The sequence below is a fragment of the Natator depressus genome, chromosome 1, assembly GCF_965152275.1.
Source record: "Natator depressus isolate rNatDep1 chromosome 1, rNatDep2.hap1, whole genome shotgun sequence".
Lineage (NCBI taxonomy): Eukaryota > Metazoa > Chordata > Testudines > Cheloniidae > Natator > Natator depressus.
Window position 1 is genome coordinate 130,452,449 of NC_134234.1, and position 14,630 is coordinate 130,467,078.

Here is a 14,630-nt window from a genome sequence, read left to right on the forward strand (position 1 = left end):
ATGAACCATCATCATACCGCCGCTGCTTTCCACCAACAAAATACCCGTTGGCTTAGACCAGGGGTGGGCAAACTATGGCCCGGGGGCTGCATCCAGCCCCCAGACGTTTTAATCCGGCCCTCAAACTCCCACTGGGGAGCAGGGTCTGGGGCTTGCCCTGCTCTGGCGCTCCAGCCAGAGGAGTGGGGTCAGAGGCTTGCCCTGCTCCGCGCGGCTTCCGGAAGCAGCGGCATGTTCCCGCTCCGGCTCCGATGCATAGGGGTAGCCAGGGGATTCCACACACTGGCCCTGCCCCAAGTGGTGCCCCGCAGCTCCCATTGGCCAGGAATTGTGACCAATTGGAGCGGCAGGGCGGCGCCTGCGGACAGGGCAGCATGCAGAGCCACCTGGCTGCACCTCCGTGTAGGAACCGGAGGGGGGATATGCTGCTGCTTCTGGGAGCTGCTTGAGGTAAGCACTGCCCAGAGCCTGCACCCCTGAGCCCCACACCCCAACCCCCTTCCCCAGCCCTGATTCCCCTCCCATACTCCGAACCCATCAGTCCCAACCTGGAGCACCCTCCTGCACTCCCAGCCCCTCATCCCCAGCCCCATCCCAGAGCCCGCACCTCTAGCCGGAGCCCTCACCCCTTCCCACACCCCAACCTCCAATTTCATGAGCATTCATGGCCCGCAATACAATTTCCATACCCTGATGTAGCCCTCAGACCAAAAAGTTTGCCCACCCCTGGCCTAGATGAATATGTGCTGTACTGGCAACCAGGAGAAAATGGGTTCTAGGCTAATTTCTTCTCCTAATTGATTTTAGTAGTGCTTTGCCTTTCACAAACCTTAGTAGTTAGTGAGCCTTATGGGTTCCACACACAGCGTAGAGAACACAGATCTATATGACAGACCAAATCTCAGCCACTTAGCCATGCTGTCTCTCAGAGAGAGTCTGACAAATATTTGCTCTTGGCTCTGTTTTCTATAAAAAGGGGCTACTCCTCCATATGCAACATCTTTAACCTACTTTAACCAACTATTTCAGTGTTAGTGGCTGGTGTACAGCAAAGGTTGTGCTGCAATGTTGAATATTTGGGGTTAAAATCCTGCTGATGACACGTGATGGCTGTTACAGTTACACATAATATAATTTGGGTTTTGGGGGTGGCTTGTTTTTCTTTAATAAACAAAAACAAAAGAAAGGTCTTTCAATTGCAAAGCCAAGCACTCAAAAGTTAGAAAGCCAGATTTATCGTCACCCATCCAACCTTAATTCAGCACCCATGTGCATTATGATACACCCTTCAATTATATGATCTGAAACTGTTTTGTCCCTGGACCCTTGCCTCAGTGTAAAGCATGGACAGTGCTCAGAGAATGGTCTGTAACAAAAACTCACAGAGCACTTATGATCTGATATTTCTTTTTTCTACAGATAATCATTCAAAGCCAATGGAAATTGACGGGGATGTTGAAATACCTCCTAACAAAGCAACAGTCCTTCGGGGCCATGAATCAGAGGTGTTCATCTGTGCCTGGAACCCTGTCAGTGACCTACTAGCGTCTGGGTAAGACAATGACTGAAACCACTTTCCAGATGTATAAAATACCATCTGTTACAATTAAGATTTATTTAGAGATGCAAAAACATGAGACCACTAGAGTCTGATGGACCACTTCTACAGTTTCTCACGCTAGAACGGTATCAATACATTGTTTGAAAGAGTTGGGAGGTGATCCAGCACTTCAAACATTTGCAGAGTTAATATGTACTGGGTTTGAGGCCACTCTACATTTGTGCATACCATGTGGCTTACTTTATTGTAGTACATTTTAAAGATGTCTTTGGAAAATTCTCACTGGGCTCATATTCACTTTTATTACACAAGCATGAGCACTCTCACTACTCAGAAAAGCTCTTTGTTCATCCAGGCTTTAAGTGGGGGGGGAAAGAACCAAGACCCTTTGAAGTAAGACTCTGTGTAAGATCCACATGCTGACAAGACCCTGGCAGCTGTTGCCAAAATCCTTATTTATCCACACTCAGTACTCCATAATGTATGCCAAACTGAAGAAACTTGGGCACTTTTGGAAAATTGGCATAGAGAAGACGTTGGAGGCAAATCTGCATGAAAGATTCCTATCCCAGAATATTAGAAAACAGAATTGACACCTTCTTCCCCTCTGCACTCAAAGACAGAGGAAATCTGTAATCTGCAGGAAGCAGAATTTCAGGAGGATCAGAGCTTTCCTCTTTTGAGTCCTTGCAATCATAAAACATGAGGACAAGGGACTAGAAGGGAAAAAAAAAAATACATGTATTAACTTGATTTCAGAAAACTAAATATGAGGCTGGGAGAAACTGAACAAAATATATATATATGGCAGTGCAGATAGAAACCAGTCAGTTCAGAAGGTATGAAGTTTGAGGAATCCACAGAAAATCCTTCTTTCCTAAAGAATTCAAGATCTCAGCCTTAACAATACTTGACAGCTTATCTACTTACAGATTATAGGAGTAAGCTATACTGCTATAAGCACTGGGTATAGCTGTGTCCATGCTATACGGTTTTACTGATTTAACTATGTTGGTTTCTAAACTGATACAGTTATAGAAGTACAAGCACTGTGTGTAGACCAGCCCCTCATATTTAGATTCTACCAAGTTCTTGGTACTTAGATTGTAAACTCCTTGGGGTGGAGGTTGTCTTTTTGTTATGTTTTTGTACAGCACTTATAACAGACACTACAACAATACAAATAATACGCTATAGTAATAACAATTAAGGAGGGTGCCCATATAAAGTGTTCTCAGCACTCTCCCTAGTCTGCCTCCTCCGCATGCTCACCTTTCAAAACTTCAGTTATCAACGTAGGGATAAGATCTCAGGTCTAGCAAGGACCAACCCAGACCTGTGTTATTATTCCACTCAGTACACCCCCCCAGTGTATAGTTTAGAGGTGCAGAAAAGGAGACTTGCTCAATGTCCAAAATATTTGATTGGTATTGAGGAACCAGAGTATTCCCAGACAAAACGGAATGGATATTTTCAAGAAACAAGAGTTCTTTTTTTGGTTTGGTTTGGTTTTAGTGAGGCCAGTGAAGCAGTGAAGTACATAGAATGTTACTTACCTAAAGCTATCAACCTCACAACATTAAATGAACCTGAATTAAAATTCTTCAGAAATATTGCGATAGTACCTCAATATTTACCTAAATGGTGTGGGTAACCATGAGTAACATTAAGTTAAACCATGATCTAACAGTGCATGTTTGAAGAGAGGAAAAACCTAGGATAAAGGTGCAACTATTAGAATTTAAATTAACCTTAGAAAATTTTTGTTTTGGTAGATGGCTATCTACCAAACATAAATGCTCTCTTACTGGTAAATTTACCCAGAGTGGCATCTATTTGATTTCTGTGGCAATCTTTGGATGTTAATGGAGTTGTACTGATTCATTTAGGGAAATCAGTCCAGGGTAAGGATAGTATAGATTAATTCCAAGTATAGATGTTCTATATGTGTTAAGTACTGTTGTAACATAGAAACCTACAATTGTACACAGTTGGTATTAAGTATTTTCAAATGGGGAAACAGATGAGAATTTTAAATGCATAGTTTCCTGGGCTTAAGATTTCAAAGTTAAAAGTCTTCATACAAAACTGGGGCTGGCTGCTTTAAATATATAATTTGGTATAGTCAGGATCTTAGACACCCAATAAAAAGATCTAAACATTCCTAAACTTCTAGTTTTGAAATAATATAGAATGTTGCTTACTACAGGAAAAGCATCTCTTGAGTTCCAGGGCTTGCAAATTAAGGAAAATGTGTATGGACAGTTGTTTGAGGCTTAAACTCAGAAGGCGCTGACATCCTTTTAAATAAAAGATTCCCATTTCATCTATTTGAAATCACAAGGAATTCAGTTGGAAGATACATGCTAGTAATACAATTGGGATGAAGTGAAAAAATAGTGTTTTACTCAATCTGTGCTCCACAGGCTAGTAAAACCAATTCCTTTTTTAAATAAATTTTGTCACTGATTTTTGAAGCACATAATCATATACATGGATAACTTGCAAATACGATCAAATAATACTGAGACATGCTTACTAATAGCAATAATATAGGGTATATAAGTAATTTAGATTTATAATTTAAAAATGCAATTTTAGCCTACACACAAGAAATAGTACATCTCCGTTCAGCAAGCATTCAGGTACTATAGTGATGAGTGCAGTATTAAAAATTTAGGTGAGATAACTGGTATATAACACATGGAAATAATAATACCAGGCTGTAAAACTATGTATCCGATGGTTTGAGTCTGACAATGTGCCATTGCACAAAAAGTATGGCTCAGCAATTAGGATACACTGTCTTCAGCACAATGATGCAATTTGTCATGAATGGGTAAGAGCTATGCTATAGGGTACTATTAAATATGAGGCAAGACATTTCCCCAGACTACTGTACAATAGTAGTGCACTTTCTCTTTCACAATTTCATCTTTCTAAAGAAGATCATTCAGGTAATTCAACGTGCCAGTACAGAACTGTTGGGGTCTAAAATAACTCATTTTTTTCTGGTATAGCTTGTTTTGTTCACGAGGGGTGATTTTACTATCAGTATGGAGCAGAACTTTGCCAGCATAGCTGCATCCACACTAGGAGCCCTTTGCCAGCATAGTATATGAGTAGTCCTATACTGTAAAGCACTCCAAAGATAGACTTGGCCATATTTAGATTTGGGACAGGGACAGTCTCTTGTTCTGTGTTGTACAGCATCTCCTGGGCCATGACTGGGGCTCCTAAACACTATAGCAATATTACTACTACTAAACTTTTTACAGAAGGTGGGGGCATTTTGCAGAAGACAGTATTTTAAAAATAACGAGGGCTGTCAAGCGATTAAAAAAATTAATCGCATGATTAAAAAAAACATTTTTATATTTATTTTTGATTACAAGTATTTGCACTGTAAAAAAACAAAATAAATAGTATTTTTCAATTCACCTAATACAAGTACTGTAGTGCAATCTCTTTATCATGAAAGTTGAACTTACAAATGTAGAATTATGTACAAAAAAACCTGCATTCAAAACAATGTAAAAGTTTAGAGCCTGCAAATTCACTCAGTCCTACTTCTTGTTCAGCCAATCGCTCAGACAAACTCATTTGTTTACATTTGCAGGAGATAAATGCTTCCTGCTTCTTGTTTACAGTGTCACCTGAAAGTGAGAACAGGCGTTCTCATGGCACTTTTGTAGCCGTCACTGCAAGGTATTTATGTGCCAGATATGCTAAACATTTGTGCTTCGGCCACCATTCCAGAGGACATGCTTCTATCCTGGTGACACTCGTTAAAAAAATAATGCATTAATTAAATATTGACTGACAGTTTGGGGGAGAATAGTATATCTCCTGCTCTATTTTACCCACATTCTGTCATGTATTTCATATTATATCAGTCTCAGATGATGACAGAGCACATGTTGTTCGTTTTAAGAACACTTTCATAGCAGATTTCACAAAATGCAAAGAAGGTACCAATGTGAGATTTCTAAGGATATATACAGCACTCGACCCAAAATTTAAGAATCTGAAGTGCCTTCCAAAATCTGAGAGAGACTAGGTATGGAGCATGCTTTCAGGAGTCTTAAAAGAGCAACAGTCCGATGCAGAACCGACAGAACCCGAACCACCAAAAAAGAAAACCAACCTTCTGCTGGTGGCATCTGACTCAGATAATGAAAATGAACATGTGTCAGTCTGCACTTTCTTTGGATTGTTATCGAGCAGAACCTGTCATCAGCATGGATGCATGTCCTCTGGAATGATGGCCGAAGCACAAAGGGACATACAAATGTTTAGCATATCTGGCACATAAATACCTTGCAGTGACGGCTACAAAAGTCTTCCCAAGGACAGATAATTGCATGATCAGGACATTAGGACCAGCTACAACAAAGTTTATAACAGGCAGCTGAGAGTGGGGACAAGGAAAATAGGGAGAGGCACATGTGGTTACATACTAGCTATCGGACAATGTAACTGTGATTATTAGTTATTCCTAAGTATGATTCAGGACATTTTTTCATTGTTTGTGAGTTACCAATTCATTTTCACACTTGATTTTCACTTTTACAAAAAAAGTTGTATCTGGTTATTTATTTATTTTTTTCTGTCTTTATTTATTCACATTTTTACTAAACAGCAGTAAGGGAGCGTCCATCCAATGATCGGGGGGCCCTGGACAATATGTTAAAAATAAACGAATAAGGAATCTAACCTGTCAATTACCACAAGTCAAATTAAATCAGATAAGTCAGCTACAATACAACAAAAATTATCCCAAAACTTGCATCTGAAGATGAGCAATAACAAAATCTGAAGGGGTTGGGCAAAACAATTAAAAAGCCAATTTCTTCATACATCTAGAGCTATTTTAATACAATCCTGACAGCCGTGGAATGAGGATTTTATTTGCCCTGTAAGTAAAATTCTGGAGAGATCCTCTTCCCTGATTTATAACGGGGACTGGAATTAAACATGCAATTTTAAAAAAAGAAAAGAAAAAGAAAAGACAGTCTTTCAGAACTAAGCTTCCCTAAAGTCTGGCAATACTCCACCCAAGAGAAAAACAGTACAGTACTCCTATTACTCAAGTGTTCAGGACTTGCATGCTGGAATCAACTTCTCGAGAGTTAAGGAGATTAAATATCTTCCCAAATCGTGCTTGAACCATGGTCCTCTAATAATGCAGGGTTCACTGAATCATTCAGCAGAAATAGTGATACTTTTCCTGTTTTCCCAACAACAAAAGGGAAGACACACAAATACCCCTGCCACACATTGATAGGCCTATGGAGCTACTCTGCAGGGACACATAATAGCTTATATAGTGGGGGAACAGAATAGAAAAACAAAATTAAAATACTGGAAAATATAATTGTCCAAGCAGAACCTGAATACTGAATAAATAAAACCATTGAAAGTGAAAGTACAGCTCTTCTAGAATTAGCAAATAGGAAACTGAGTTTGATAGCAATATTGCTAAAAAATTGATTTCAAACAAACTGGGTTATTATAATTAGGACAATGTTAGCTCTGAATCTTACATAATGGAGAAGTCAACAGGAGCATTGAGGCAATTTCCCAATTAGTTTGCATGTTAAGCCATTATCCAGTTCTTATTAATAAAAGATTTATATCCTATAAACAATTATAAAGCACCAGAACTAAAAATGATTCTTCACTTTTAAACTTCATTAAGTAATCTAGCCAATCTTCCTAAACTTGATTCTCTATTTTCAGTGTCTCTGTAGACATGAGAAGTTACATTAGAAGTTCTTGCCACAGCAATCTCAGTTCTTCCTGGGGGCAAAACTCCTGACCCAAAAATTTTACTAGTCATTAATAGAAACAAAAAATGCAGGAGCGACAGCTGGAAATGTTCTGTTCTGTCTGTCAGTGGTCCAGTCTGATAGGGCCCGATGGTAGTTGGCCCTAAACTGGCCCTAACATGGCCATGTGATGAATTAGGAGTGAAACACAGATAGCCCTTCTATGTAAATCAAATTTTAAACAAAATGTGAATCTATAGACTAATTGCATTTGTAAACACTGATCTAGAAATCAGGGCCAAAGAATAATGAAAAAAAAATGATTAATATAGCAGTTGACCTTCATCATTCAGATTTCAAACTAGCTAGATCAACACTGGTCACTTGGGACGTTTTTTGGACTTAATTTGGTACTTTATCCTTTTTTTAAAAAAAAATGTTGAAAACATTTTAGTTATCAACTCCAAGAAAGCATTCAGTTCAGTTGGGTGGGATTTTCTTTTCAAGGTACTTAAAAGCATGGGTTTTGGAGAGAAGAATTTTATCTCAAGAATTCGGTCATGAAAGAGACGTACTTTTTTTTCCCCTGTAGCAATATATCTCCTAAACTTCAAGATTAAAAAGATGCCCTAAAACATGAGGTACAGACTGGAGATATATGCAATAAAAATTACTTTACATGTCTGAATTCCTGAAAGTATAAGAAATCTTCTAATTCTGTATCAAATTCTACTTTCTGCATATAAATGCAAGTAACCCAGTGGATAAATACGAGCAATTCTTTGTGCAAACTGATTGCAAAAAGGACAAGTCCCAATAAACTGAAAGAGGTATCTCTACTATCTTCTTGTAAATTGATTTCCAACCTCAGAGACTTTCTCCCACTGGAATATAGTCTCATGTAAATCCAATGCAAATATGAGGATTAGTATAGAGTATGACTTCCTCTCCATGCTTTTCTCAAGATAGAGGGTCAAGACTTCAAACTTCAGGAAAATGACCAAATTAGATAAGACTCAATCCATCCAATGGATCTTTTACACCTTACTTTGGTCTCTAGCAAATACTAATATGAGTGTCCCTAGCTTGCTGTCCATCCCGCACCAAGGAACAATACGTTATTGTGTCAATAGCTGTTTTACTGCTGCAATTTATGGAACAGATCACCAGGTCTGTCCAAGTTGCACTCAGCACAGCACCTTGCAGGCAGCAGAGAGAGAAAAGTGGAGCTAAACCACCTCTTTGCTCCCCTAATTCTGGGACTGATTTGGGGCTTGCTTGCATTGAATCCCATTAGAGCAAATGGACCATTCTGCCAGCCAGGCATCACTGGAACACAGCATGCTCCTGCCCCAATCTATACCTTGGAATGCCCTTATAGAGGGGGGAGGAATGAGTGGCATAGAGTCAGCTGTGCTGGGGTTCTAATATCACCAAATTTCCCCGGTATGACAAGGGAATTTCCAGATGCTGCTTTAAGTCCCCTTTCTGCCACTGGAGTGGCCCGTAAAGGGAACTTAGCCTGGACTGAGGAGCTGACCGCCTGTATGCATTGGCTTTTTAGTCAGGTTTTCACAAACTGTTACTTGTTTGTTATATAACTTTTTCAAGATTGTGTGTGATATAAGGTGAGCTGCCTGTGGACTGCAAAATACTGAGGGCAAGAGAGTGTCTTGCTTGCAAAATGCTTTGGAAAAAACATTGGTGAAATGAGAAGCTGACTCAAAAAAAGCTTTCTTTAGTTTTAGTTTAAGAACTTGAATGAGGATTATTCTCATTAAAAACATAAAAGATCACAAATAAATGAATCAGGGTGCAGGAGTTGAAGAGCAGAGGAACTCAACACTTGTGGCTCTTTTTTTTTTTTTTTTTTTAAGCCTATAGTGTTCTCTCAGTGTAACCAGAGATTTCTACCTGCTATGTAAGATCATCTCATTACAAAGTGTTCATCTCAGTGTGTTTGTTTTTGTAGATCTGGAGACTCAACTGCCAGAATATGGAATCTCAATGAAAATAGCAACGGTGGTTCCACTCAGCTAGTTTTGAGGCACTGTATAAGAGAAGGAGGACATGATGTGCCCAGCAATAAGGATGTGACTTCATTGGACTGGAATGTGAGTTAACTTCTTGGGCCATTCGCAGTTTTTAACTGAATAAACTTAATTCAGATGCAATCATAGTTACTATGCCTTTATAGTTAAGGTGGTCAGAACTTCTTCCCTACCCTAGTAACGTCCTTCTTGTTTTCAGAAACTCGTAATAGACTAAACTTTCATCTGTCGGGCTGAAATTTTCTAAGGCTGTTGATTTTCCTTAGGCTTAATAATTAGAGTGTCTATATATTTATTTTGGGGATTGTGAGTAAAAATGGCGCAACTGTTTTTAAGGATGAGGGAATAAAAAGGGAAATGTCAGTGGGACTCCATATCAGCACAAGATCCCAGCTTGATCTGTTGGTTAATCATGACTATTATTATTGTGCCCCAGTGTGAGCTAGGCATGCTGCAGAAGGAAAGGGTAAGGCCCTTGCCCAAACAGCTTGCCATCTAAATTGGAGACTTGACATAATGAATGAAGGTGATGCATAGTAGAGGAAGGTCAGGGAGTACAACATGGTTAAGAAAGAAGACAAAGATGAAAGATAGTGAGTGTTCTTGATTCCTTTGCTGTGGGCTCTGTGGCGAAGGGGAATTTTCAGGAAGGATTTAAATAAAGAGATGGTGGTGACCTGATATACCAGTATAAGGAAATAGAGAATTCAGTGCATGGGGGAAGCATGAAAACAGGCTCAGAGACAATTATGAGAGAAGTAGGAGAAATGAATAGGAAGGGGCCTCCTTCAATGGGCAATCATCTTATTTAATTTCCAGACCTATTGTGATGCCAATATTTATCCTGAAGTTTATTCTGGTACTTATGTAAGCAAGTCTTTCTAATGAAACACTCAATGTGATCCCTAATTGTTATAGAGTTTTCCAAGGCAAGTGAAAACACAGGAAACTGATATCCTATGAGATGCAAATTTGACAGTATTTGTGCATCTTCCACCTGACCTTTCTTTCCCCTCACTCATATTCTCTTTTGTAATTGCCACTTATGCATTAGCTAGCGTGCAACTTGAATGTATGTCCTAATAAACCTAACCTAGGTTTTGATTTTTTTTCTACATCTTTCTGTATTTAAGTGCAAAACTATTCTGTCTCACTCTTTTTTGGAGAATAGGAATGGATACATCTGTTGATGATTATTTTATGCTCTTAACAACTTTTTATTCTGGATGCTAATAAAACCATCTGCCATCATTATTTAATTAAATCCACAATATTCATCATCGTCCAGTGTCCAGAAACTTTCACACTGATTAATGTCTAAAAGCCAGTAGTTATTGCATTCTGTTTTCATATGAATTGGGTTAGAAACATTATAAAGAAACATGCAAATTAGAAATTATTTGCTGAATGCCTAAAATCCCTGTTTCTCAACTAAAAGATTCCCATAAAAATCATTATATCTCAGTTTTGTCTCAGTCGTTTTGGCTAAGTTATTCTATCTGATGGAGCAACTCAATATTTAATGGTTCATTTGCAGTTTTTATTCTCTCGTTGTTGCCAGCAGTACTAACCTCTAATTTAGGATGTAACTGAGTAATCATACTTGCTTTCTCTCTTTGTGGGTTGTCAGATTTCCCTTACTTCAGAAAACACTGACTTGAGGAATAGATGACTGAATCAGGGGTGATTCAGTATAATCTGTAGTAACCTTTCATTTATATTGGCTTTTCCACATCCAACAGAGTGATGGCACGCTATTGGCTACAGGATCATATGATGGTTTTGCAAGAATATGGACAGAAGATGGTGAGCCATTTAACAGTTATTGTTTTCAGTGATTACAAATTATTAATAGTACTGTATTCCATCTCCCAGACAAATCATAACATTAACATTTTTTGTTTTTACATTTCAGGTAACCTTGCGAGCACCTTAGGTCAACACAAAGGTCCCATATTTGCTCTGAAATGGAACAAAAAGGGGAATTACATTTTAAGTGCTGGCGTTGATAAAGTTAGTATTAAAAATATGTAACTTTAATGTGTGAACGTGCAGCTAATGTGAGCTTATATTGTTTGAATTTCAACATCTCCTTCTCCTGCTTTGGGAATTCAGCAAAGTTTGCCTAATTTGTTTTGTTGGGTCTTGATTTCATCAGAGTAAGTGACTAACTACTCTCCTGTGGCTGGATAAATTTGTACCATATGACATATGTTTTTAACAAATCCTCACTTTGCTGTCTGTTGCATTGAATCCCAAGCATTGCTCAGACAAAGGAAGTGAAAATCTCATCCCCCAATTTATGTATATACATTTAGTCTAGCACTTATAAATACCTCAGGAGAGGGAATCTGTTTTAAGTTCTCTTGTGCCCGCTAGTTCATTTCAACAATCAGACAAATCTGAGTGAAGAATTTATGTTTGCAAATCAAGCAAAATCTGGTGATGTTATCGCAAAATCAGGCACAATGTGACAACTTCAGCTGAGTGTCCTGTTTGAGTTAGAAATTGAAAACTCAGATTACTACTGAAGGGGGAGCACAAACCCATTTGAACTGTAACTGGGAATTAACCTCCCATAAATCCCTGTAAACGGAAACTTAGAGTTTTACTCCTATTGCTAGAGTAACTTTTATCTCCCAACAGCAGTACTATTATTCCAGTGGACATACTTTCTCTGTGACACCAATAGTCCTTTAGATGGTTCCATTATGAGTGAAATCAGGCATCCCATGTTTATGTTCTGGAAGTATATTTTTCTAATACATTTACAATTTACTCAAAAGATTGTGCTTAGTTCTTTAGGGATTTTGCTTAAATTTGCTCTGCTGTGGATCCATACGAAGCAAGTTCTACATTCATCTGGCCCACCATGATGACAGTAGAATCATAGACTATCAGGGTTGGAAGGGACCTCAGGAGATCATCTAGTCCAACCCCCTGTTCAAAGCAGGACCAATCCCCAATTTTTGCCCCAGATCCCAAATGGCCCCCTCAAGGATTGAACTCACAACCCTGGGTTTAGCAGGCTAATGCTCAAACCACTGAGCTATCCCTCCTCCGCAGTATACCATTTATATTTTTCTGTTAAATGAATTTCTCACATGGTGACTTAGTAATGATATGTACAGTATCTGTTGGGTTTTCATAATACAACTCAGTTTGCATCATGTAAAAGGGGGGGAAGTCTCATCTAAAAGAGATGCTAATTGAAATAACTGTAGCAAAACGCTCAGAAAGATCAGCCTCATAAAGTTGCTCAGAGCTATCTTCTGGCTAATACGTTTAAGAGGGAACCCACGCTCATTGGGTTCTTTGCTGCCTCTGTAGTAGTGACAGTTCAATATCTACAGTTGTATTATTTTCTCATAACAGGTGTATTGGAACAGATATATATGTATACATCTTTGCAATAGCTAAGGCTCTCAACAGTCAATAATGTTATCAGGGTGTCTTCTAGAATTGCTCTGTGGTGAGCTTTCTTTTTTTCCTGTTACTTTCCAAGAGGAATGGTAACTAATCTTTATTTCTTCCTCTGGACACAGACAACAATAATTTGGGATGCTCACACAGGGGAAGCTAAGCAGCAGTTTCCTTTCCACTCAGGTAATTACCATTTACATTTTGTTTCAAAATATTTTTTTCCTTAATTTTGGCAATCTGAAAATATCCCCAGTGCAACAAGATATGCGTCAAAGTCAAACAAATTCTAACCCACACTTCGTGCCTTACTTTTCATGATCTTCAATGCCCTGGTCTTGTCCTCTGATCAGGAGAAGAAGGGGTTCTGTGAGAACCAATCCTGTAGGCTAGAGTGAATTTGCCTTACTGAAATTCTAGTAGAGGATTATTTGCCATCCATAGCTACCTAATGGGAATTATTCATCTAGCTTCTACATGCTTGAGCTGGATTAGGGTTAACATGGGGACCCTGCCTTTTATGAATTGTCATTTGTTCATTTTTTTTGTTTTTGTGGAGACCTCTAGCATTTCTTCTCCTCCTGCTTCTAAAGTCCCATGCTGCAAAGCACTAGATATAGATCTCTCCAGAGTTTCCAAGCACTGGCCAAAGGGGTTTCTTAAACTACAAAACTCAGATCCAGGGGAGGAATTTGATCACTCTGAAGTTTGATCTGGGATTTTGGTTTGGCCCATTTTTAGAGGTCAGTTGCTAAATCCAGATTCTGAAATCTGCCACCACAAACAGTGTGATGGTGTTCAGGTCTGGGGTTTTGGCCCTGTCTCTACTAGACAGTGGCAAGAGGTGCTCCCTCTTCCACAGCAATTGAGCATGCTACCAAGCAGTCTTGGGCAACAAGCAAGCTATGACCTAATCTTGGATCCCCATGTGACCAGCTCTACAGGGTGATATAGTTGAGTTCAAAACCTAACACTGGAAAAATGTTTAAAATTAAATATTTTATTAGGCATAGTCATATAGTGATATATCTTATCATCAACCTGGCATTATATTTAGTAACAAAATCCAAATTCTGGCTCTAGAAGTGTTATAGTTCCCCTTGGGTTTAACCACAACTAGCTAATGCATTTTTAAACATCACTGTCTTCATCTAAACTAGGTGCTAAGTTGATGTTTAAACACATGTTATTTAGCATGTTTAGTTTGCTAAATAGCTAACATTTAGTTTGCTAACATATTTAAAACATCACTCATTTTCCCATTGTGGACAAACAGATAAACATTACTGGCCTCCGGTGCAGGTAAAAATTATTATTCTTCAGAAAATACAAAGTATTCTGATAGTCTGTGTTCCGATCAGATTTTCACTGCTTTTTGCCACTCATCTTATAAAACTGTGCACTATGCTGCCTGCATGGAAAAAGCAGTCTCTGTTTGCAAATGAACTCATGATATTTATTGTGGAATTTTATTTTTTGTTAGGAATATTCTGTAGAATCACCCTCTGCACTGTAAAGCGATGTACTGATGAAAAACCTATACCCTCTTAGCTCTCTAGAATAGTGTTCTTACTGGATAGGAGTACATTTGAAACAAAGTCATCCTTCAGGAATGATGTGCATCATACAGACACCTTGTGGTTTCCTTTTATACTAATTGGTAACTTGATTAGGTCTTCCAACATAATGTAATAATCTCTAGCTGCATTAGAAAGAGTTCAGGACATATCTTCCACCATCTGTGCTTTGCTTTTCATTGGGCTCATGAGGTGTGAATGAATTATGGTTGTGTGGACGCTAATATTATTGTTCATTTCAGATTGATTA

The 14,630-nt window shown here is 38.7% G+C and overlaps 1 protein-coding gene across 3 annotated transcripts in view; it reads left to right on the plus strand.

Moving 5' to 3' along the window:
• The window catches only part of TBL1X (transducin beta like 1 X-linked), a 250,456-nt gene that overhangs the window by 221,507 nt on the left and 14,319 nt on the right, over positions 1-14,630 (plus strand). For all 3 annotated transcript variants that reach the window (XM_074966443.1, XM_074966450.1, XM_074966459.1), the window contains 5 exons: positions 1,420-1,552; positions 9,305-9,446; positions 11,126-11,189; positions 11,299-11,396; positions 12,929-12,989. In XM_074966443.1, coding sequence (XP_074822544.1) covers positions 1,420-1,552; positions 9,305-9,446; positions 11,126-11,189; positions 11,299-11,396; positions 12,929-12,989 — 498 coding nt within the window. The remainder of the gene's footprint in view (positions 1-1,419; positions 1,553-9,304; positions 9,447-11,125; positions 11,190-11,298; positions 11,397-12,928; positions 12,990-14,630) is intronic.